This window comes from Asterias amurensis, chromosome 2, assembly GCF_032118995.1.
Source record: "Asterias amurensis chromosome 2, ASM3211899v1".
NCBI classification, from domain to species: Eukaryota; Metazoa; Echinodermata; class Asteroidea; order Forcipulatida; family Asteriidae; genus Asterias; species Asterias amurensis.
The window spans coordinates 8438547-8465230 of record NC_092649.1 but is presented as its reverse complement, the minus strand read 5'-3'; the positions used below and the strand labels follow the sequence as shown (position 1 = coordinate 8465230).

At 38.8% G+C, this 26684-nt stretch overlaps 2 protein-coding genes across 2 annotated transcripts in view; both read left to right on the top strand.

Annotated features, from left to right (window-relative positions):
* The window catches only part of LOC139954309 (interleukin-1 receptor-associated kinase 4-like), an 83903-nt gene that overhangs the window by 19539 nt on the left and 37680 nt on the right, over window positions 1-26684 (top strand). The window lies entirely within an intron of this gene.
* On the top strand, window positions 90-22392 carry LOC139933961 (importin-9-like). Its single transcript, XM_071928207.1, has 24 exons — window positions 90-300; window positions 1630-1809; window positions 2317-2378; window positions 3312-3398; window positions 3948-4149; window positions 4650-4834; window positions 5412-5531; window positions 5831-5990; window positions 6921-7072; window positions 7930-8028; window positions 8484-8593; window positions 8898-9037; window positions 9765-9843; window positions 10755-10983; window positions 11588-11666; window positions 12693-12841; window positions 13658-13786; window positions 14190-14465; window positions 15956-16122; window positions 16756-16889; window positions 17646-17773; window positions 18280-18409; window positions 19415-19503; window positions 20364-22392. Exons 2-24 carry the CDS (start codon window positions 1671-1673, stop codon window positions 20478-20480), a joined length of 3162 nt encoding a protein of 1053 aa, XP_071784308.1. The 5' UTR covers window positions 90-300; window positions 1630-1670; the 3' UTR covers window positions 20481-22392.

Sequence of the window (26684 nt, the reverse complement as noted above, 5' to 3'; positions counted from 1 at the left end):
CCCAACAACTTAAAAAAGTCTGGATGTCGCTCCATGCATTAACGAACGAAAAAAGACGAGTCGGTGCATAGACCATTTACATTCGCCAGGCACCGGCGGCCACGTAGACGGTGTACATGTGTCAAAAGTGGAGAAATCACTTCCGGGTCATTTAAGTTTATCAACTCTTTTGACCTGCGGTATTGACCTCACTGTCTGTGGTTTCCGGTTAGATGGTGAAACCGAATGGCGCGCTAGCTGTGTGAAGTTTCTTGTTCAGAGCAGTGCAGTTTAGCCGGCTGAAAAAGTTTTATCAAAGAGGTAAATGTAGAATTGTGCTTCACATTGTTCATACATAATGAGATCTGAGTGTAGTTCGTTATACTAGTTTGTAAATATGTCTTGTTTTCTAAAAACTAATCAGCAACAACTTTATTGAGCATCGATCGAGTCTCCTCTGCCTGGCTCTTGAGTGTTCGGCGCTGTCTGTCTGGCTGGCTGTGTTTATCATGTGCGCCATATATCACGTGTGTTGAGTCCAAGCCGAGCTGCAAATATAAAATATAGACTGATTGTGAGATCATGGAGGTATGCTGAGATACACTGCTCACAAACACATTAATGACTGTGACGGTGTCATTACCAGATCATGATGACTGCATCAGTGTCGGTGTCAATGTCACTGAGTCAGTCATCAGTGTCACATTAATGATTGACGGTGATGGTGTCATGACCAGATGAGTGCATCAGTGTCGGTGTCAATGTCACTGAGTCGGTCATCAGTGTCACTGTCACCAGGTCACAGACTACGTACTAGTATTTTTTTTTAGTACTACCCTAAAGTAAAGTAAAACAGTAAAAACAACCATAATTTTTCCTCCACGCTGACAGTGCTTTGCCTGACTGATGTATTGTTACTCTGAATTAAATACCTTCTGTTCTGCTCATCATAATAAAATGTCAGTGGAACACGTATTGCATCTAAACTACTAGTACTAGACTACAGAATTGGTTATCTTGCCCACTGCCTGGCCCTGTCCTGCCCCCAACATCATAAATAGGTCGCTCCAAACAAGCTTGTTTGTCCGCTCAGTCTTTGTAGTTTTCAGGAGACATGCAGACTTTACTGTTTGAGAAATGTAGAGAACAACTGGCTCTTCTTACTTAGACTTGGAGCCAACACTTCCACCCAAAAAGTTTTATAAATGCATACCAACTATACAGTTTTTTTATTTAGGCTTATAACTCCTACTGTTGGGAGGGGAGGGGGATGGGGTCAAGCATAATGACCGAGGAAATGCCTAATGAGATGAGTTTGTTACTTTTTAAATTAATTTTTTTAACTTAACACTTCAAAGAAAGATTCCCTAAAAGTAATATAAGCCAGTAGAGCCTAAAGCTTCATCAGGAATATGCAAAGACTTGCAAAGGTCGGACGTGGGTTCGAATCCCACCCGAGTCTTATACCTGTGGTTCTTTTCACAGAGCTCGGGAAAGTAATAATTGTAGATTTGTACAGTGTTACACACAACGTCGTATATATATGGGTAAAATCAAAATTATTTTTTATCCCCAATGCAAATTTCCACCTATTAAAAAGAGGAGTATGGTTGATAATTGATTGTATTTTTATTTTATTTTTTATTTCAGGAGAATCTTATTATTTCAGCGTAATTTCACGGCAGAGTAGGATGGCTGGCTTCGACGGAGGCGATGTGAGTCGCTCGCTGCGAGACGCTCTCTATGACAGCTTGACAGCAATTCTTTCACCTCAACAAGATGTTCGGAATCTAGGAGAGGAGCAGCTGAAGGTCCTCGAGGTCACAGAAGGTGAGGGTCAGATCAGGGCCCAATTTCATCGAGCTGCTTTTAAAAGCAGAAAATATTGCTTTACAATTGTCTGCTTACCAGAAATGAGCAGATTACCAGTCACAAATTGTACATGTGGCATGGTGGTTTAGCTGGTAACCTTATTCTGGTAAGCATGACTTTGTTGTGCTTAGCTACTTTTTGTGCTTAAGCAGCTCTATGACCTTGGGCATAGGTCAAAACTCAACTCATTTTGGGGTATTAATCCAGTTACGGTTAGCCAATCTCTGGGATCAGGTTTTCTCGGTGGTTTCTTTCCAGCTGCCTTTACCTCTGGTGGACTCGGGTTCAAATCCCACCTTGGCCTAATTCATTAATAAAATATGAAGTAGAAAAAAACCTCATTCATTTTCATGGCCTTTTATTGAACAAAAACTTTTTTTCCCTGGTTTTAAAATTGTGTAAAACCTAAGATTGACTGAATTGTATTCATGGAAAACATTTGAATTGTGGCCTTTTCTCCTTCAGAGTTTGGAGTACATCTGGCTCAGCTGACACTTGATCCTAACGGTGCTTTGGCAATCAGACAGGTAGGTGATTTTCATCTTTTTATTCCTACTTTTTTTATGTATGAGAAGTCCACCACATTTTTTCCTGAAAAGTAGGGTCAAAGAATTGTAAAATACTCAAAAAATGAATGACCAAAAACTTACTGAGAAGCACTGCAGCTGTCGATAGTATAAAATATGTTGAGACAGGTTTCCCTTCAAAGTAGTATGGTTTGGATACTTTTCATCCCAAATCAATTTAATCTGAGAAAGATTCATGCATGACTCGTTTCTCAGATTTCTTTGGGTCTGTGTCTGTTCACGTATGCAGCTGCCATATGGCACAGTTGGTACTTGCTGTCACATCGCTAAGGATGGAGTTGATAGTCTTGTGAAAATACTGTTACAGTTTTCTCAGCAAGTAGACAGACACTGTATTCGGATCACCCTGTATTCAGCTGAAACTTTAAAGGAACACGTTGCCTTGGATCGGTCGAGTTGGTCTTTGAAAAGCGTCCTGTAACCATTTGTTATAAAATGCATATGGTTAGAAAGATGTTTTAGAAGTAAAATACAATGATCTACACAAATATGCCTCGAAATTGCGTGGTTTTCTTTTTACCCCGTCAACTAACCCGGTCGGCCATTTATGGGAGTCAATTTTTTGACTTCCATAAATGGCCAACCGTTATAGTTTGTGACGTAAAATGAAAACTGTGCAATTTTGAGGGATACTTGTGTGGAAAATTATATTCTACTTCTAAAACATCTTTCTAACCATGTGCATTTTATAACAAACTGTTTCAAATGATTTTTATAAACCAACTCATCCGATCCAAGGCAACGTGTTCCTTTAACATCTGACTTTTATAATATTACCTCTAAATAGTATGCATTATGTTGACAAGAACCAATGATCTTAACGTGACAAAGGTACTCTATTTAACATGCAGACTTTCTTGTTCTTTTGTACAGCTTGCATCACTTATTTTGAAGCAGTATGTTGAAGCCCATTGGAACAAAGAATCGGAAAAGTTTAACCCGCCAGTTACCACAGATGAGGTAAACATTGACACTTATGTCATGACACTTATGTCTCACATTTTTTTTACGTCTTTTATTTTTTTAAAACTCTGATCATCACCCAGCTCTGCTTTCCATGGAGGTCCTCAGTACAAAAATACACAAGCAAATTTGTTTAACTCTCCTCATTTTGTTACAAGAAAAAACATACAAAGATTCTTTGTATGTTTAACGTCAAACATAAGCAACAGGGGGAACAGAAGGAAAACACACGAAGCTGAAACCTCATCTCGTTTTACTCTGAAAAGTTTAAGTGCATTCAATAATGATTGAAGCTTTTCATGGTGTGGAAAATAAGAAGGTAATATCTAGTAAACTTACGGGTACAACCATGTGTGAATCTTTTTTGGGAGGCGTGTGGCTCTGGAAAAACCCCACTGTGGTCTTGGCTTTTCAGACAGTATACTTGGGAGAAAATGTTGACTTTAGCCCCTGTAGTTAGCATTTTGAAAAGACGGTCTCTTTTTTGTAAAATGTACAGACAGAAGTGTAAATGTTTCCGTTAAACATGTCAAACGTTACATGTAGGCCAAGACAGAAATCCGCAAGATGCTACCAGTGGGATTGCGCGAGTCGATCAGTAAGGTTCGCTCCAGTGTGGCGTATGCCATCTCTGCTATTGCATCATGGGATTGGCCAGAGTCGTGGCCGGAGCTTCTGACAGAGCTGATGGACCTGATCACCAGTGGAAACGGCGACGCCGTCCATGGTGCAATGAGAGTGCTTACAGGTAGGACTAAAACAAGTCTAGTGTTGTAGAGCTGCTGCGGCAGGAAAGTAAAGTATGCTCTGAAATTTTGTATTCTAAGCAAAAACTAGCAGGGACCCAGTGAAAATGTGTATACGTTACATGCTGTTTTGGTTGGTAATTTGTTAGTTTGCCACCATCTTTTTATGTGTAAGCGATGTTCGTGTGTGTGTGTAATGTGGGAGTGGAAGTTCAATAATTGCTTTGTAAAACACATGCGCAGTAGACTGTCTGCACTGCATTCATATTGTCCCTGTGCGTGACTGATGCCCATACCCTGTGCGTAAATACTTGCCTTGCCCTTTGGCAAATAGCAAAAATAGCACCTAGGACAGGATGGTTAATGGAACAGTGAGAATTCGGCTCTCGATCATGAAAATATGTATGAGTGAAAGTAATACAAGATGTTAGTGAACTAGGAGAGTGGCACTCAAAAATTGTTTAATCTGAACTTCCTTTTGTTGCATTTTTTATCTTTGAAGAATTCACAAGAGAGGTAACCGACGTTCAGATGCCACACGTAGCTCCCGTCATTCTCCCAGAAATGTATCGCATCTTTGTCCAGGCCGACATGTACAGTATACGGACCAGAGGCAGAGCAGTTGAGATCTTCAATGAATGCGCTAATATTATCTACAACATCATGAGCATCAATGATTCAACAAAGGTGATTAGTACGTTGACGATGTTTATTATTTAGGGTAGGGTGTCATGTCATGAGCGGAGCATGGAATTCAAGTTCTGGTGGTTAAAGGCAGTGGACACTATTGGTAATTACTCAAAATAATTATTAGCACGAAACCTTACTTGGTAATGAGTAATGGGGAGAGGTTGATAGTATAAAACATTATGAGAAACAGCTCCCTCTGAAGTGGAGTAGTTTTTCGAGAAAGACGTAATTTTCCATGAATTTGATTTCGAGACCTCAGATTTAGAATTTTGAGGTCTCAAAATCAAGCATCTGAAAGCACACAACTCCATGTGAAAATGGTGTTTTTTCTTTCGTTATTATCTCGCAACTGCGACGACCGATTGAGCTAAAATTTTTACAGGTATGTAATGAGACACACCAAGTAAGACTGGTCTTTGAAAATTACCAAAAGTGTCCACTGTCTTTAAGTTATCGGAGTGTGGGTTCGAATCCCGGTCATGGTACTTGTGTAATTGAGCAAGATGCTTTACTATATTTGCAATCAGAATGTGTAATTATGAAAGAAGTTTTTAAATGTTTTTTTCTGTTTCAGGATGCTGCCAAAGCTCTTCTGTTTCCAGTTCTACCAAAGTTTACAGAAGCGTTTGCTCAAGCACTAAATGTTCCTTATGGAGCAACATCCGACTGCGGACTTAAAATGGAAGTCATCAAGGTAGGGACAAAATCTTGAAGAATTTTCCCCATCTTGTAAATATCTTTGTTCGGGGATGAAAGTTGGAAGCCATACAGGTTGATCAATCTGTAACTGCTGCTATATACGCAGCTCTAAATATTCATGCATGACGTCAAAATAATTTTTGTTACCTCCTTACCAAAATTTAGGCTATAGGCCGCAAGGAGCCTATTTCATCAGAAGACCATTTTGCTAATCTTGCTATAGAGAAAATGAATTCAGATTTCATTTGATTCACTTCTTCCTGTTTTATTTGTTTTATCCTTTGGTCTATGCAGGCTCTGACAACATTGATTAAGTTCTTCCCAAGTTACATGAGTAAATGGATAAGTCAGATCTTACCTACCATATGGACTATGTTAACGGAGTGTGCAACCATCTATGTAGCGACATGTGTGAATGATTCAGAAGAGATCGATAATCCAGTGGACTCCGATGGTATGTTGTGTTAACACCTAAATGTACCCAAAAACCTGAATGAAGCCCAGGATCTGAGTTAGCCCTAACAACCCAGCACCTAAATATACCTAGATACCTGAATGTAGCCTGGGATTTGAGTTAAGCTTCATGTCAGCACCTAAATGGTACCATATACCTGTAGCTCAAGATCTGAATGTAGCCCGGTATCTTAGCTCCAATCTGGCACCTAAATGTATCCCAAATCTAAGCCCCAACCCAGTACCTTAATGTACTCAGATACATGAATGTAGCCCGGAATCCAAATCAATCCCCAAAGTGTTACATAAATGTAGCCAAATCTAAGCTTCAACCCAGCACCTAAATGTACCTAGATTCATAATGTAGCCCGGGATCCGAATGAATCTTCAACCTGTTACATAAATGTAGCCAAATCTAAGCTTCAACCCAGCACCTAAATGAACCCAGATGCATGAATGTAGCTTAGGATCTGAGTGTAGCCCCAACTTATTTAGCACCTAAAATGTACCCAGATACCTAAATGTTGTTTGGGATTCGAGTGAAGCCCAAACAACCCAGTTGGTAAATGTAGCCCAAATCTTAAAATAGCACCAAGTCTTTACCTACAAATGTAGCCGCAACACAATACCTAAATATAGCTGCAACTCGGAACCAAAATGAGGCCCAAACCTTTTGTAAGAGCTAGTCCTAGGAGATATTAAAAAGCGCATGGCTAGTCCTAAGTTAGGATGAGTAACTCATCCTAAACTCATCCTAAGTTGAGTTAAGACAAGTTTTAACTCTTTGTGAAATCCACCCCTGTACCTACAAATGCAGCTACAACCCAGTACCTATGTTAAGCTAGGGACCTAAATGTAGCCATTTCAATTTGGCCCTGTTGTGTCCAGCCGAAGTGACCTGATGTCATGTTTCTTGTTGTTTTTGTTATAGGAGAGGTATTGGGCTTTGAGAATCTGGTCTTCAAAATCTTTGAGTTTGTCACAGCTATGATCGAGACGTCTAAATTCCGAAGTTTGGTGAAGAAGAACTGTAGCCTGTTGATGTATTACTTGGTGATGTACATGGAGATTACGGAAGAGCAGGTTTGACCATTAACCATGAAGCATGTTGGCCAGAGCACTAGGTCATGCTGCGTTTTAAAGCCATTGAACACTTTCGGTAAACAGTATTGTCCAAGGCCCACACTTCGTGTATCACAACTTATATATAAAATAAACCTGTGAAAATTTATTCTCGATCGGTCATTGGAGTCGGGAGAAAACAACGGGAAAACCCACCCTTGTTTCCGCACGTTTTGCCGTGTCATGACATGTGTTTAAAATAAATCCGTAATTCTCAATATCGAGAATTGATATTGTTTTAATGTTTTTTTCAAAAAATTCAAGCAATTCATGGAATAATATTTCAAGAGAAATCTTGAAAAGCAAATCCTGTAAATTATTTGTAAATCTGTGAACTTTTAATTTTGTTTCTGTACCGAAAGTATCCAATGGCTTTGAGCCATGTCAGGACATCCATGTTTGTTACAGACCTATGTAAAAAAAAGTGTGTAAAAAAGCTTGAGATTTTGTTACAACTGTTGCTCAGATTTGTGCTTTTTGTTCTTTCTGTGAGATAAAATCTATAAACTAAATGCATGATTAATCAAATGAACTTGCATACTTTTGTGCACTCACCAGTTTCAACTCGAGCGTCATTTCTATGAAAAATGTATTTATTCTACAGTTATGCTCAAGCCTCAAACATGTCTGCGTCCAGGAGGCTTAAAAAAAAAAAAGCATGTGGCATCAACAGCTAGTTTTCCAGTTAACATTCATAGCTCTATGTTATTAACTTACATTTATACGTAAGTTAACAGTTCTACACTAAACCAGATTCCTAATGAATTTACTGTTCAAGTAGATTTAGGTCAAATCTCATCCCTCTTGCTACTTTTCAGGTCAAGCAATGGACGGAGAATCCCAATCAGTTTGTAGTTGACGAAGACGATGATTCTTATTCCTACAATGTCCGCATCTCAGCCCAAGATCTCCTCCTGGTAAGACTGTATGGCTTCGGTCAGTATTGTAATTAGCTGACCTTCAATACCATTGTGTCTGTTTTTGTCTTGGAAGTCTGTTTTTGCCACTAGTAAATAGGGATGCTTTTCATCAGTAAAATTGCCAGTAAGATCACTTTGACAGGTTCGCAGGTGTTTTCCAAAAGAGAAGGGCAACTCTTACCAAACTACTAACTGTTTACACAACCTGTTTTAACCGGCATTTGGCCAGTGTTAGAAGAGAACCCTGGAAAATATATTCTTTCGCAAGGACACAAGCTAAGCTGGGATTTAATAAAAATGAATGAAATTTGTGGTGCACTAGACTACTTTTCCACAACACTCAACGTAGCTGTATCAAGCTTAATCCTAACAAGAGTAATTGTTTATGAAACAGATTTCTTTTGTAATTCGTTAAAGTTTTAATGCCATGAGTTTGTTTCATTTCTCTACAGTCCCTCGCTGGTGAGTTCCCTCAGGAGAGTGCTGTTGGTATCGTTCAAGCTGCTATGAAACATCTACACGATGCAGATCAGAACATCGACACACCAGCAGGAGCAAACTGGTAAGAATCTGTCAAGAATCTTGCATGTCTCTCTTCACAGAAACTGGCAGGCCTCTTCATTGGAGCATGTTTTGAACCTGGAACCGCCGAATTAACGTACTGATGCTCTATCAACTATGCCATCTTGCCCTCATGTTGGCGGTCTCTTTAGAGCCCTAACATAATGACATCTCAAGCCCAACACAGTGCCCTCACTACGGTCATTTCTTGACCATTTCTTGACCTCACAGTGATGGCGGCCAATGCATGAGGTCTATACATCTTTGATTGATTTATTACTTGATATTGTTGATTATTTGTGCAGGTGGAAAGTTCATGAATCGTGCATGCTAGCGTTAGGTTCCATCAAGTCACTCATCATTGACAGGACGGCCAGCGGGAAGTTGACTTTTGACATGAACTCCTTCCTGACCAACATTGTACTCAGTGACCTCAACAAACCAGGTACAAATGAGGAACTCACCCGTGGTAGTGAAGTTTATAACGAGAAGTCCCCTCGATCCATTAAAGCTACACTAGTAGTCCTGGCTGATTTTCTACCTTCTGTCCAGTTAAATAAGCAGGGCAGTTCTTTTCCGAACTGAGAATTATCCTGAATTCCGAAAACCTACTATGCGATAGTAGAATATAAAGCAAGACAAGTTCTCAAAAGAACATAATTTACCTGGCAAGTAGAAACACACATGGGGGGTGCTAATCATCCTTACTCGCAGCTAAGAGCTGAATTGCGAAGGACACGGCTACACAACGTGTTCGAGGCGCAGGCATGCAAGGGCGCATTTAGCTGCCAGGCACATCAACCCATTATGACCATGGAGCACAGCCAAGATCGAAAGTGTTCGATTTTTCCTGAGGGAGGAAAACCGGATGGTCTGGAAAACCCTCTTGGCACAGCAGAGAACCAACTCACAACTCGATTCACATATGGCCCTGGCCGGGAATCGAACCGGGGTCACCTTGGTGAGAGGTGAGCGCTTTACGCAAAAGCCAACCATGCCACCAACACATGGTGTTACCGCAAACCAAAATGGCGGAAAGTTTGTCTAGCAGCTGGGCATTTTGAGCAAAAGTGATCCTTGACCCTGTAATAACCAGTTTCTATTTGATATCATAATTTTCAATGAGAATTTAAACTCTTTTTATATTTGTGGTATTCTCTTTTATTTGACAGTCTCGCCATTTTTACTTGGACGGGCGCTGTGGGCAGCCAGTAGATTTTCATTAGCCATGTCTCCAGATTTAATTCAAAGGTTGGTCATGAGGCAATTCTAAAAAGCAAATTAAGGCGAATGTTTATCCATTGTTCCATTGTGTGAAAGAAGGGCCCTTCCCTAAACCCATTTGGCCTATAATAGGGATGACCTTTTTATGTCAGCTTCCTGAAAAAAGAAGAATCCGTATTTTCCTCTTATACAAAGAAGTCCTGCTCTTTGATCTACTTCCCTAGCACTGAGGATACTGTTCTCGAAAGCTCTTTGGAATCTAGAACTTCAGCATCCAATTTTATGAAACCCTAGGATTTCTATCTATCTCATCCTAAGTTAGGATGGGTTCAGTGTGTCCTAACCTATATGGATACAGAACTTAACTTGTCCTAAGTCCTAAGATTAATCCTAAAAGTTAGGAAGAGTTTGATGAAGTCGACGGCAGGGGCTACTAAAAGGCTATCATGCCATCATTTTAACATGTCTGCCAAGCTTTGAATCCTTGTCCAGACCTTTTTGTCAGCAATGTCTCTCACCATTGCTATAATCACTGATGATTGTAACTGAATCAGACCAAACTACCCTAGCTTCCAGCCTCAACTGGATAACATGTATTGTCAGGCATGATATTCTTCCTACTTCAGTCTGATTTTCGATTTTGTTGCCCTTGGGAAAAATCTAAAAATTGTGATCAAATAGCCTAAAAAAAAGGTTTTAAAGTCAACACTGTGTGTACTTGAAGGTCAGCCCTTGTACTCTATGAATTTTTCCAACTGTAAATACGACGCAACCATAGAACTCTATATAGGATTTGATGTATTATAGTATAGTATAGTACCCTAGCTTTTGGCCTCACCTAAATAACATGTACTTGTATAAATGGCATGAACCATAACCATTTAAAAGTAGACTTCTTGATGATTTGGGTAATCCTCCCTCCATTTATCTCCTGGTAGATTTTTAGTGTTTACAGTCAAGGGTCTCGAGGCAACCCAACCCCCTGCGATAAGAATATCAGCAGTGCGAGCTATCTATGGTTTCTGTGAGCATCTTAAGACGTCAGGAAGCACACAGATCATTGTGCCTTACCTTCCGGAGATCATGGAGGGATTGATTCAACTAGCGACGCAGTTTAACAATGACGTACTCTCACTAGTACTAGAGTGTGTTTGCGTTGTACTTACGGTAAGTCCGCTATTGTTATTACATTAATGATAGTAATAATATTGTACATTTATATGACTCACATATCCCTTGCCTCAGGCGCATACAAGAAATCCTGACTATGAAACAAATAAGTGACTAATTAAATGGTAAGGCCACCAGGGCCCAATTTCATGGCTCTGCTTACCGCTGAACTCTGACCCGTGAAATACGACCCCGCTTCCGTAAGCATCGCTTCTTTGCCTACAGTAAGCAGAGCCATGAAATTGGGCCCTGTTGATGTACGAAGGCCAACTCTTCAAGGAACGAATTGTTTGATATGCTGTTACAAACTGCTCACCAACATAATTGACGTGGGGTCGATGTCAGAAAGATAGTCCTAACTTAGGACTATAGTCCTAGGATTAATAAAAAACTTAAGGCTAGTAGTCTTAACTCTTTGTGAAATCCACCTCTGTGATGTGAATGTAAAACCTGGATTTTTTTTTACCTTGAAACATCTTTCTAAAACACATGACAACACAAAAAACGGTTATTTTTGTAACTTTCTAACAGAACCTTTGCATGTTGTTTTCAGAACTGCACACTGATTTGTATTTTGCTGAATATTCTTTTTCCGCTACAGATAGATGACGCCTTTACAGTACAATATGAAAGCAAAATTGCACCACTCACGATAGCCCTATTCTTAAAATATAATCAAGGTGAGAAAGATAGTTAATAGATGTTTATCATTGTAAGTTTGTATATACTCGGCGCCTTGAGTAGCTTGTTTAGTAGACACGTGCGCTACATAAGACTTCAATATTATTATATTTTTGTGTCTGCTAGAGCACGTTGTTTAAGAATCTATTCCCCAGTTAGACTTGAATAATTTCTATAATTATTATTTTCATAGATTTCTAGTAATGAAACCAAGGATGTCTCTTACGGGTTTTATTCCTTTTGTAGATCAAATTTTTGGCCATGACATGAATCCATACTCACCGTGAATAAAGATGTTTGTTATATAATTTAAATGCAAAAAAATAGTTAATGGCCTGACGTTTCGACCCTAGCAGAGTCTTTCTCCCTACTTAAACGCACAGTCTCTCTGTGGTTGCCTAGTGCCTCTATGCCCTGTAAAACCATGTCAGATATTGAGTGATTGGGAAGATTGAAGTGATGACCTACAGGTGTATATAGCTTTACGGTCTTGACTGTAGATCTGTGGCTGTATAAACGCCTCTTGAGTGTAGTTCTTGTTTCACCTATATATTGAACACCACAGACTCTGCAAGATATGAGATAAATGAGATTAGTGGTGGTGCAGGTGACATGACCCCTTGTCTTATGGGTGGTACCGCCGGTGTTACTGGTGAAGGAGTCCGATTCCCTGACGTGTTGTTTACAGACGATGCATTATATAATTTAAGTTTCAGCTTCATAAGATTCAAGGAAAAATGTTAAAATCACTGAGCAATGTTTTCAGGAGAGTCGCCTAAATACCTTCTACATGCTAAATTAATGTTCGTCTTGTGAGATGAAAATTACTTTCTTTACATTGTTGTACTCCTTTCTCAAAAGCTACTGCACCTCAGCACGTAACATTTTAAGGAAAGCTTTCTACCATTATCATCTTCAACACGTGAAGGTTTAATGTAAATCTGTGGACATTGTGTTTTGTGTAGTACACAAAGTACCCAAACCCTCCAATATAAATCAATTTTGAATTTCTGTTATAATTTCAGATCCAGCCACGACGTCACTGGTGGAAGAGATTTTCCGAGAGCTATGCAGTAGACGAGGGTGTCAGGACTCATTGCATGCAAGGTTACTGCCTACCCTTGTCAGTATACTTGTTGCTCCAGTTGAGAAAGTGCCCATCGGCTTGCAGTCGGTAAGTAGGATAACTTTGTGGACTTTCGGTTTACAATTATTTTGTTTTTTCTTGGATACTTTTTACTGTAACTGCCGTCGATTTCATAAAGAGTTAGGACTCGTCTTATCTCGAGTTAGGACGAGTAACTCTTCCTAACTTAGGATTAATCTTAAGGTCTGCATGCTACAGTGCAGGGTTGGGACTCGTCCTAAGTCCTAAGATTAATCTTAAGTTAGGAAGAGTTTTGTGAAATCGACGGCTGGATACTTTGGGTAATTACTCAAAATAATTGTCAGCATAATCATAGTGGCTTTCTATGAAGTTTCATATCTGTCATTCCACATCACGGGGCCATTTATTTCATGCCAAAAAACCATCTCAGCTATATTGGGAGTCTCCGGTCTGTGGTAAAAAGCTCATTTCTCCGCAAATAATTTTTAGCATCAAAACTCACTTGGTAACAAGCAATGTAGACCTTTTAGTAGTGTGAAACAATGTGAGAAACGGCTTCCTCTGAAGTAACGTAGTTTTTGAGAAAGAGGTTACTTCTCACTCAAATATTAAGGTACTTCAGGCTCGAAGCCTTTTTTACGCATCTGAAAGCATACACAATTGTGCAACAAGGGTGTTTTTTCATTCATTTTTCTCTGGCAAATTCGATGATCAATTGAGTCCAAATTTTCACAGATTTGTTATTTTATGCGTATGGTCTTAAAGTGTTTTAAACTTTGTCTCATTTTCATTACTATAGAGCACCTCTGTTTGTACTGTTTTGTTTGAAATGTTACTAGTTTTTGTAAAAGCTAAATCGTCCACTATGTGTTTACTTCACAGACGACGCTGGATATTTTAACAGTGGTCGTTCGGAATAGTTCAGTCCCTTTGTCTGACACACTCATCAACAATGCCTTCCCATCTGTAGCACATTGTACACTAAAGACTGATGACAACGCAACAATGCAGGTAAACAGTTAAACAGTTAAATGCAGGTAAAGAGTTAGATTATAAAAAAATTTTTTTTACAGGAATCATTGATTATTTAACCGATAATAACAATGATGATGACTAAGGTGAGATTCAAACTAACGACCTTTGCAATTCTGGAGCAGTGTCTTACCAAGTAGACCATTGAGATTGCCCGGTAGCTAGAGGCAGTTTGAATCTCAGTTTTGACTTGTAATGCACACATTATAATAATAGTAGTTAATAATAAATCTTATGAAGCGCCTAGAAAAAATTGTTCTCTGCGCTGTATGATTAAGGGAAAATTAATGGTACGCTGGGGTGTTTTATAATGACATGAGTGATTTGGCTAAAATTGAGTTGAGGAACTGTTTTTCTGTTTGTGAAAATATCCCATTTGCAGAGTGGTGGTGAGTGCCTTCGTGCGTACGTTGCCGTCGCCTACAACCAAATCGCCTCGTGGCAGGATGCAGAGGGTCGTAGCGGTCTAAAGTACGCCATAGAGGTCGTCACACGGCTACTCAACCCTTCAACATCGGAGTTCACTGCGGCCTTCGTTGGAAGATTGGTTGCGATACTCATCACAAAGGCCGGCAGCGCTCTGGGGGATAACTCGGATATGATCTTGAGGGCGGTGTTGAGTAAAATGCAGCAGGCTGAGACGTTGAGTGTTACGCAGGTGAGCAGGGTTGGAATTGAGGGGGGGGGGGATCTACAAGATCCCAGGGCTTGTTGCTGAAAATGTTTACTGGACTGAACTCAAGTTACAAGACCGGATTCAAAATTATGAAAAAGTTCTGATCCAGTTTAACTTGCTTTTCTGTAAACTGTTCTTATTGTAAAAAGTGATAAGACATATAACTGAAGATTGATTTTGAGCAACTATAAATATAAATATTAATAGTAAACTTGCGGGTACAACCATGGGTAAAAACTCGTTTGAAGGAGTGGTGGCTCTGAAAAGAGCCGGTTTGGTCTCGACGTTTCGAACAGTATACTCTGCTCGTCTTCAGGAGAAGAGATTGATTTCATTTGTCTTTATGGGTATTAAATGTTTGGTTACTTTTTGTATGACATGAAAGTCCACAGACTTACATTAAACTTACATGGTTTAAAGATAATTATGGTAAAAGGCTTCCCTTAAAATATTACTTGCTGAGGTGCAGTAGTTTTTGAGAAATGAGTATAACAATTTCACAAAAATAGTTTTCGTCTCGGAAGAAATTTTGTTTAGTATGTACAAGGGATTTATGCAACTCTCCTGTGAAAACCTTGCTCTATGATTTTCACTTTTTCTCAAAAGTGGACGACTAATGAAGCTGAAATTTCTACAGGTGAGTGGGGATCATGTCATGGCCAAAAGCATGATCTACAAAAAGTATCAAAGGTATCAGTCTCCTGACGATGACTAGAGCAAGCTAGTCGAAACGTTGAGACCAATTCAAGAACTGAATCCGCGGTAGTGCAGTTAATTACGATCCTATAAGATAAAGTAGTAGTCCAGTCTATTTTCTATACCATCCGCCCGGGCAATAGTCAATAAGCAGGACAGTTCTTTTCAGAGCTGAGAAGTCTCCCAAACACCCAAACAATTTACTCCGCGGTAGTAGAATAAAGCAAGACAGTTCTCTAAGAACAAACTCTACCTGGCAAGTAGACACAAACACGGTGTTACCGCAAACCAAATAAATAACCCAATAAAAAAAACCCTTTAAGTATACCTTATTGTACCTTTACTCGGTAGAATTGAAAGGTATTTTATCAGACTTAAAGCCATTATACACTATCGGTACAAAAAAAACCAAATAAAAGTTCACAGATTTACAAATAATTTATAGGGTTTACAGAAGGTAATGGTGAAAGACTTCTCTTGAAATATTATTCCATGAAATGCTTTACTTTTTGAGAAAACATTAAAACAATATCAATTCTCGATAGCGAGAATTACAGATGTATTTTAAACACATGTCATGACACGGCGAAATGTGGGGGAACGAGGATGGGTTTTCCCGTTATTTTCTCCCGACTCCGATTACCGATTGAGCCTAAATTTTCACAGGTTTATTTTATATATAAGTTGTGATACACGAAGTGTGGGCCTTGGACAATACTGTTTACCGAAAGTATCCAATGGCTTTAAAGTAAACTTTGTTGATAATTTTCTTTCAGTCTCTTCTGATGGTCTTTGCCCATCTTATGCACAGTTGCATGGAGGACGTGCTAGAGTTCCTAAGTAGTGTTCCTGGTCCCACTGGCAAACCTGCGCTAGAATTTGTATTAACCGACTGGGTCACGAGGCAGAATATGTTCTATGGCGCATATGACAGCAAAGTCAGGTAAGAACTTTGTCTTGCAGTGGTTAGTTTTAAAGAAAGAAGTGAAGTGAAATTTGAATGTTATCATTCACAGATATATTATTAGGCTTGATTGGCGAAAGGAATTATCATTGACAAGGAGAGGTGCAAAGATTTATTTGTTCATTCCTTATTAGTTACTATCAGTGCACTCTCCTGCACAACTGGCTCTTGCCCCCGAAATATATGACAAGAGAGTGTAGAGACTACACCTCCACGCTATATGTAAGTCCATAGTACACAATACCAACTGTTTAAACAGCAGAAACCATGCACCCAATGCATAGCCTAGAAGGTATGGTACCAGTGTATAGAAGTACACAAACAAATGTTCATAAAGCTACTTAAGCATACAAATTTGCTAAGCACAACAAAATTATGGTTACCAGAGTAAGGTCACCAGCTAAAATATGATTTTACATGTACAATATGTAACTGGTGTCCTCTAGTTCTGCTTAGCAGAAAAACAAGTTTAGCAGTTACAGCTTTTATGGTATTGGGGCCAGGTTGCAGACCTCTGATATGCACTCTAGATTTGTAAAAAACCTTCAGACCTCTCGCTTTTTTTACATGGTAAATTTATTTACATTTGAAACCTGTTTTTGTTTGTTGTAGTATAACGGCGTTGAGTAAACTCCTACAGCACATGATCAATAAACCAGATCAACGATTAGAAGGAATTATCGTCAAAGGAGACCAAATCTTCAATCCAGCTGAGGGGATACGGACAAGATCGAAAGCAGCGCAATGTAAGATTCAATTACTGTTTCGAATATAATAAGAGTAATAAATAATAAGGGAATCAAATTCCACCAGGGTCAGTATCGGTGCTGTAGCGAGACAAATTTTAGTGGTGGACTCTGAATCCAATTTTGTCCACCAAGGGAGAGCGGTTCAACAAAATGATTGATGTTTAGATATGGGGCCATCATTGCTGAAGTGCAATCTGGGAGGAAATCTGTGCTGGGCAGTATAGTGTGTTTTACTCGGAGTGCTGGGCAGGCCTGCCTGGTACTGCCCGCCGTGTCTACATCACTGGTCAGTATGTGGATTGAGCTTTCAGTCCCTAGAGTGTGGGTTCGAATCCCGGTCATGACACTTGTGTCTCTGAGCAAGACACTTAACTATAATTGCTTCTGTCCACCCAGGGGTAAATGGGTCTCTGTGAGGGCAGAGATGGTTCTTGTAATTGATTTAGCCGAGTAGCGCATATTAATGTTGCACAGGCTGCAGGGAGCTGAGATGGTTTTAGGAATGATTTAAGGCCCAGTGACCAGGGGTAATAATGTGAAACGCTTTGGGACGCCCTCCGGGTGTGAAAAGCGCTATATAAAAACGGGTTGTTATTATTATTATTACTTGATGGTATGGGTTTTCTAAGAATCCTTGTATTCACAAACAAAACAAATAAATAATTAATAGGTTTGCTTTCATCCCCCATGCCCTCTCAATCTTTGACATTATCGTGAAGATGTTTTAGCCTTTCTGTTTCTTTCTTGCGACAGCACCGGAGCAATGGACCAGTATTCCTCTTCAAGTGAAGATCTATAAGTTATTATTAAATGAGCTACTCAATGCAATGGAGAGCAACGTCTCGCAGCAAGCATCGGCTGGAGGAGAGGATCTTGAAGAGGTCAGTATTAAGCATGGGCGACTAGTGCGACTTGTGCTAGTGTTGTAGTCGTGACTATTATTTGCTTTGTCAAGTCGCGACTACCCTTTTTCAACCACTTGGTTAATCGTGTCGCCATGACTACTACAGAAATAGTCAACACTACTTTTTGTGTGAACCAATCGTGTCCACAGATTCACATTTAAAAACTTACATAGTATGAAGATAATGATGATGGTAGAAATTAGCTTCCCTTAAAACATAACTTGCTAATGGTGCTGTAGTTTTTGAGAAATTTGTAAAACAACGTCACAAAAATATTTGTTTGTCTCAGGAGATGAAAATTATTTTAGTACTGGTAAATCTGTTGTGCATGCTAAAATAGTTCTGTGTTTCCCCAACTCTCCTGAAATTTTATTCACATCAAATAATTATATCAAAATCCTGTAAGACTGCCAAAACACACCAAAGGTGAACTATGAACCCAAACTGATAGTAACATTTACTTATTCTTTTTTTTTCTTCAGGATGATGGTTGGGAGGAAGGTGAAGATGAGGATGAATATGAAGATGATGATGATGGTGATGAGGGACCACTGAGTGAGCAGGCTCTACTAGCTCAGCTATCTGACTACTCATCAGGTCTTATCTACCCTGGTAAAAAAACAAAAAAATCACTCCCACTCCAGAGTGTCCTAATTAAATCCGACTTTTTTTATAGATGATCTTTCCATTCACAGGAACTCGGCAAACTCCCACAAGGGGATATAATCACCAAGCTGGCAACAGCCAATATCTCTCATACAAACATAGGTTTAACGTCTATGATTATGAATTGCACAAATTAAGAAATTGTGATTCAGTAACTAGACAACAATATTTATTCTAGTCGTTGTGAAATCAGCGGTTAGCTGGGGGATACGAACCCACAACCTTGTGATTGCAAGTCCTGCAGTCTAACCACTTGACCACGGTGACATAAATAGGTTCGTTTGGCATATTTTTAGTGAAGCACATAAAGCTCTGTGCCCTTCTTTCAGGCACACATAGTACTTTTTTTTAGTAACAGAAGGGCATTAGCAACAAATTGGCTCCTAACGAAAATTGTGATTAATGTTGGATCTGTGTTACTAAATATTCCTTAAATGCATGTTTTCCCATTCATATGCATTTCTATGCACAATAATTGCTTAGTCTAAGAACTTTTCAGGAGCTCCTTTTTGTGGCAGTTTCGGGTTAGAACTTTAATGAAAAGTTAACAACTTTAAAATGTCAAAAATAGATGGTGCTTCGTACAGGAACGTGAAATATTATTATTATTATTATTTTTTTTTTCCCTTAGGGGGAAATTTATTCAAGTTTCTTCAATGTACAAAGCTACACAAACTACTGGTAAAACCAACTACTTATAGAACAATATTAAGAGAGAAATGGCAAATTGCAAAAACAGGAAGTTTGATGATTATGCAAGGCATTTAGTTGGTACATAGCAATACAAAAGGCTCCCATTTGGTATTGAACTTATCTAAGTTGTTATTCTTAACAAAGATCATTTTTTCCATTACAAAATAATGATTTATTTCCTTTTTGATAAGAACAAAAGAGGGCTTTCTGTCGAACGTGAAATATGCTTGAATTTTTATGCTTGTTCCCATATAACAGGATTACATGATCTTTGTGGGGACGAGGTTGATGAGGAGGAGGATGACCCAGATGCTCTGAATGATCCTATCTTTCAGCTTGATCTTCAGGTATGTAAGGATTTGTTTGTCTCTCCATTTTTAACTTTTTTTTATTAAGTGCAAGCACTTTGTTTTTTATTTTATACATAATATGCACTCACAACAAACCACGAACATACAAACCATTACATCTCTCCGTTTGACCATTACATCTGACCCCGCTTGACCTTTATGCCTGACCCCACTTGACCTTTACATCTAAGTAGATTTATGGCACACATGTCCATCACTAAGTGACACTCAAGGGGCTTCACAGTATTTCCTGCAATATGTGGGACTGCGTTTGATTTAATGGTTTACAAGGTGCTGTGGTGCAGTATGCTGCCAATCAAACCAGTAACACCTGGGCAAACCCCTTAAGTGCACTGGGTTCTTTTACCTGTGTTGTGTGTTGTGTTACACAACACATGGGACTATCCAAGGGCTTTACACCCCCATCAGAAGGATGAAGCAATGGTTAAGTTTTTTGCTTATGGACACAAGTGTCACGACTGGGACTCGAACCCACAATCTGCTGATCAGAAACACCAAAACTCTTCTTTTTAAAATAAGTGCACTGGGTTCTTTTACATGTGTTGTGTGTTGTGTTACACAACACATGGGACCAAGGGCTTTACGCCCCATCAGAAGGATGGAGCAATGGTTAAGTTTCTTGCTTAAGGACACAAGTGTCACGACTGGGACTCGAACCCACAATCTGCTGATCAGAAACACCAAAAGTCTACTTTTTAAAGGAAGTTATTTATAATCAGTTTAATTTTAAGATTAATTTTAACAAAATGAGCTTTGAAGTAAAATTAGTTTGAGTGATTATTTTTTTCTTCAAGTAGATCATTTTATGTCTTTTTCGCTCCCATTTTGTTTTGCAGGCGTATCTTACTGACTTCATGCAGCAACTGTCCCACCAGCCTTGCCACGGCCTCTTCACACCCCACCTAACCTACAATGAGAAACAGTTATTATCAAGCATAGGAGTGTCAGTATGAGTGGAACCAGACTATTTTATTCACGGTCAGTGAGGATGGTATAAGTGAAAAAGGTGAATGCGTTTTTTGGATGCGAGGATAGTCGGCCGTGAGTTGCCAACTGTTAACATTGTAATGGCTCAAATTCCATGAAAATGGTAGTGTGACCCGTCAACCAAGCAACCTCTAGAAATAAGTCATTCATGGCGTCGTGCTCTTAGTTGTTGGACTGACTGTACAGGGTTCTGTTTTCATAGGTTAGGGTTTCAACCATTCTGACGCTATTCAAAGATTGCAGTAGGTTGGTTAAAAATTGGTAGTGTGAGCCTGTCAACCGAGCAATCTCCAGAAATGATATTGAGTCAAGTATGGCGTCTTGCTCTAAAGTTGTTGGACTGACTCTTAAGGGCGCTGTTTTCATAGGCTGTCAACAATTGTGTTTTCATGAAATGCAAATAATATTTGACAAAGTCACTTCTGAGATTCAGTTTAATGGATCTTGATCTTGATGTCTTTTAAGAGAAGTTTAAATGCAAAGATTTGTAAAGCTTTTTTCCCTCTTCAGTCTACGTCTAACCTCGCAAGAAAGTCATCCATGAACTGTAGGCAGCAATTGTATCCACTACCTAAATTATGACATAAGTACAATTTCAGATAGATTTTAAAAGAAAACCTAGATTGAAATAAAATCCTTGTTCGTTTCTGTGCCAAAACCAAGACAACTAGTGAAATGTTAGTAATGCACTCACAAAATAATAGATTGCTTATTATTCAGTACTGAAGATGAGTGCTGAAAAAAGGCAATGCATTAAGCTTAGGGTTGGGGAGTAACAATAATAAAACTATAGGCAGAATTTAATGCGTGTTGGTCGTAGAGGAACAGCTGTTAACAGCTCGTGCAACTTTTCAGCTATGCAGCTGATGTCCTCAGTTGAAGTTTTTCAAAAATTGAAAAACACAAGAGGAAGCCTTGCGGTACCCGGAAAACTCCCTCTTTTTTGGCAACCCGTTGTTGCATTCCTGAAGTATGGTTTGATGCTATTCATATTCAACTACTATTTATTTATTGTTTTGTTTTCGCTCAATTGTGTTTTTAAGTATGACATAGGATTGTTAATAACCAAAAGGACTTCCGAACATTTCTTTTACTTTTTGTTTACTTGATGATGGCACACAAGAATCCCGATTATGGCACACAATTATCCTGATTATTGTCTTTTTCGAAAAATACTGCCATTTTGTGATGATGTCTCTTAACTTTAAGAGTTTAATTTTGGTTTAAAAATATCTAAATGAGCCAAAATCGCCACTAAAATTACAATGTTTCCTTGCAACTAGACGACATGTGAATCCCAATTTAATAAATTCACCCTTTGAATGGTGTGACTGTTGTGAAACATTAAATTGAATAAACTCTTAACGAAAACCAAAACAATGTTGTGTTTATACCTTAATATAGAAGGTAGCATTCAATAACTCCAATACTACACGCACAACTATTCTGTGAAATAGTTTGCGTGAGATTTTAGTAATTAACGCAATTATAACACACCTCTTGCTTGTTCTGTATTCTGGGTGGCTGAAACACGATCACCTGGGATGAACTAATATAGCCTAGTGATCGCGTGCGCGTGTTTTAGGGGAATAGTTCCCGAGCGGGCACTAGTCTTAGAAAATGTGCCCGGTTACACTGCCCTCTCTTGACTTGAACCATGAACAGCAACTACAAAACTTCCTTTCTTTTCCAGATTTCTGTTCTTATTTCACATTTAAGACCGAGCTGTGTTTCATAATTCGGTAACTAGTGTACGTCTATTCCCCCGAGGGACTTTGAGCGGCCAGAAGAGGGGCCTATTTCCCTCGGCCTTCCACCTCTGAAAATACTAGTCGCTCTTCTGGTCACTCAAAGTCCCTCTGGGGAATAGACGTAGACTAGCTACCTCATGTGTATACTAGTTGCCGTCCGGAAACTCTTTGCTATGTATGACAAAACAAACTTTGCAATGGAATCTTATTTCTACTATTTGTATAGAATTTGGCTTTAAAAACACCAACTAAACTTTTCCTTTTGAGAGATTTTGTTCGAAACTATGACACCTCTATGTGTTTTTGCTTCTCTTTTGAAGTCTTCTGAAAAGGTTTCAGCTTACATTAAACTACTCTCCCATTTCTTCAGACTTTTGCAAAATATCTTTAAAGGCACTTGACTCCTTTGGTAATTGTCAAAGACCGTACTTCTCACTAGGTGTATTCCAACATGCATAAATTAACAAATCTGTGAAAATTTGGACTCAGATTTGTCATCGAAGTTGCAAGAGAATAATGAAAGAAAAACCACCCTTGAGTCACAACTTTGTGTGCTTTCAGATGCCTAATAAGAGGCTTCAGGCCTGAAGTCTTTTAATATATAAGTGAAAAATTACTTCTTTCCCAAAAGCTACGTTACTTCAGAGGGAGTCATTTCTCACAAAGTTTTATACTATCATTACATGATGTTGCTGCAAATCTTACTATATCGTATTTCCACCATGCAAAGTTGGAAATCCTACTCACTTCCTAACAGTTCAAATAACAAGGCCAATGTAAATGACAATGTTACATTGGACAAGTGAAAATGCAGAGGGTATAGTCACAAGCTAACTGGTCCTGTTGAGTAGTCACTAAGATAGTTTAGGGCAAACCCTGCTAAGGTATTTTTAAAGGAACATTACAGAATTGGCTTGGCAAACAAATAGTTGCTGGCAGTGTAAGCACTTTTTGTAATCCACCATATACATAAACTGACAAATCTGTAGAAGTTTGAGAGCGATCGACCATCTGGGTCAAAAGAAAATAGTGGAAAAACGATTACGCATTTTGCATGACATCGATGCGATAAACTCCAAATGCGAATGAAGATTATTTATTTCCTAAAAAATGTGACATTTCAGACAGAAAATTTTCAAGGGATGTTTTATACTGTCATCTTCTTTAGAACGTGTAAGTTTTATGTAAATCTGTGATCTTCACGATTTTGTTTCTTACCAATTCTGTAACGTTCCTTTAAAACCTAGTATACTTCCCAAATCCTTCAAAGTCCAAATGTGTTTGTTACTCCCACCATATTCAGGATTCTGATATAAGCCATTCATGTATGTAGTGTTGATTTACTAAACAGAGCACTTTAGTTTATTTTCAAACCCATCATGATACAGATTTAATTCAACGATAGGGTAATTCAAATTGACTGTGAAAGTATCCAATAGGCCTAATTATTTCATTTTGATATACATTTGGTTTGCGGTAACACCATTGTGTGTATCTACTTGCCAGGTTGAGTTTGTTCTTAGCTAGAACTGTCAGTCCCTACTACTGCGGAGTAGATTTATTGGATTGTTTCGGGTGACTTCTCAAATCTGAAAAAAGTTGTCCTGCTTTTTAACTACTACCGCGGTAATGCAGTTAAAAAAAGATCCTCTAAGCTTAAGTACTTGTCCCAGCCAAATTTCTATACATCTGCCCAGGGAGTATCGGTAGTAGATACACACATGGTGTTACCGCAAACCAAATTTTTGATACCTTCATTGCGTCAAATCCTATATATTTTGGTGAACAGCTTTTTTTGGGAGGTGAACGAACTAAGGAGACTGCGCCCTCATAGGGTTAGGCTAGATAGTTCATCTGGTTGAATAAGACCAAGTTCGCACACACATGTAAGGACCATTTTACGACTAGCAGCTGATATTAACTGGTACTCATACTCATAAAACTAGTATCGTATAATAATAATTATAATAATATTAATAATAGTAACAAATTCTTATATAGCGCATTTCACAATAACTGTATCATTGCACTTTACATTAGTGCCCTGGTCATAGGGCCAATAACATCCCTTTTTAATGTTTCTCAGCTCCCTTGAGAGTATACAGCCCTGAGCTGCCTGTAAGGCGCTTGTGGCTTTTCATACACAATATCAACCTCTACCCTCGCAGGTACCCATTTATACCCCTGGATGAAGAGAAGTAATTTTAGTAAAGTATCTTGCTCAAGGACACAAGTGTATACCAGGCAATATCAACTTCTCGTCAACTAAAGTCCTTGTTTGAACTTGGCCCAAGCTTGGAAGTTACAGACTCAAATCCAGTTCAAGTTGAATATTTTTCTTAGTTCACCCAGAAATGAATCATATTTACCCGGGCAGTTTTCCTTGCCGTTTATTACTCGATAATAATTATTATAGCTGATGAAGCCGCCAAATCATGTATTGGGATTAAGTTGGACATAAATTTAATATTTATCTCTCGCCAGCCACTTCCGAGGTTGAATGGAAACTTGGGTGTGATCGGTGGCTATATGGCATTTACTAGTTGTATGGCTTCCGACCAGCACCCCCAAAGAGAAATACTGACAAAATAGTAAGACTGCCAATATAAAGGGGCTAGATAGCTCAGTTGGGGTGTGATTTTGCAGCTGTAACCAAAAAAGGTTTCGGTCATTGGACAGAACGGCCTCCCCCAAACAAACAAACAAAAACTTATCACATGGTTTCAATGAAATAAGATTCAAGAATGTCTGTCTTAATGCACAAATTGTTCTATTGGAAAAAAAAAATTTGATTGTTCTTTTTGAAATTATAATGCAAATAAAATAATGAATGCTGGGTTAAAAAAAATGCCAATGTTTTTAAATGTTTTAATTGTTTGATCACACAATGCAAATGTTTTGGTTCCTATACATTTCGGCCGAAACTAGGTTCTTCAGTGACCTTGTGGACATGTGATCCCAACACTGCACCGTAGGGTCACACGTCGAGGAAGGCCCTAAAGTAGTAGTCGCGGTCGATTTTCTACCTTCCGCACAGGTACTCGTTAAAAAGTAGGACAGTTCTTTTCAGAACTGAGAAGTCTCCCTGGGGTCGATTTCACAAAGAGTTAGGACTAGTTCTAACTTGGGACTAGTCCGAGGAGATATACAAATTGCATGGATAGTCCTAAGTTAGGACGAGTAACTGGTCCTAACTCGAGATAAGACTAGTCCTAACTCTTTGTGAAATCCACCCCTGGTTCTAAAAAACTACTCCATGGTAGTAGAATATAAAGCAAAAAGTTCTTTAAAAACAAAATCTACCTGGCAAGTAGACACACACATGGTGTTACCGCAAACCAAGTACATGAATATACTGTACTGAAGTATCGGTCGCAAATTTCAGGTACGGAAATATTTCCAGTGTTTTGATCAAAAGTTAAACATTTAAGTGTATCGAAATTACCAATAGTAATTTATGTGCCTACTTCTACTAAATATTTCAGTGTGAATGGTGTGCATTGAAAATGCGCACTTCTTTTTGTATTGTGTACAATATGCAATTCTCACTGGATGTGTTAGATTTCTTTTGTGAAACATTGTCCTACAAAATTGGTTGTTAATTTCAGAGGTATCAATAACAAAGCAATCACTTTTCATATATTACATTGTCATGTGGCCATGGGGGGCAATAAAATTAGAAGAAGAAAAATGTTAATTATGAATTACTAAGTGTCTTTTTTTACAGTTGGTTCTCATTTTTGTTTGTGTAACAGCCCTAGTCTATAGGTCATGTGCATGTAGACCAACGCCATTGTGATTTGTAGCTTAGATATGAATAAACCAAAGATTCAATAGAATTATACTAATTGCATTGAGCAGTTCGTCTGCTCGGCCACAACATAATTGATTATGAGATATCGCCTAACAACACGGATTGTTATACCTCTGTATAAATTGTGAAGTTTGATTGGTCGAGAACCAATCACGTGCCGTGCAACAAATACGCGTGTACCATGGCTGAGTGATGTTCACCGGTGTACATTACCTTGATCGTTCCCACCGTTGGTTGATTTCCAGTGCCTAGTACGAAATAACCACGGGTACGAGTGAACTGGTGAACAGTGAAAACTTATTTTAACCTATGTAATAATGTTTGAGGATGACAACAGACTTCGAGAAGAGGAATAATAATGTTACCAAGGTATAACAAAGCAATTGTATACTGGACAACCACTTCAAGGGGAAGGCTATAATTAACCGATTTGGGCTTGCAACCCAGATCAACTGTCACCAGGGCCCAATTTCATAGAACTGCTAAGCACAAAAATTTGCTTAGCATAAAATTTCTTGCTTGACAAAAACAGGATTACCAACCAATTTTCCACATGATTTTCAGGATAAGCAAAGAACAGCTGAATACCAGTAACAAGCAGTACG

Coding starts and splice junctions, on each gene's coding strand:
- LOC139933961 (XM_071928207.1), top strand. CDS start 1,671: ATGGCTGGCTTCGACGGAGGCGATGTGAGTCGCTCGCTGCGAGACGCT. Junction 9,038..9,764: donor CAGTGACCTCAACAAACCAG/GTACAAATGAGG, acceptor TTTATTTGACAG/TCTCGCCATTTTTACTTGGA. Junction 19,504..20,363: donor TCTTTCAGCTTGATCTTCAG/GTATGTAAGGAT, acceptor TTTGTTTTGCAG/GCGTATCTTACTGACTTCAT.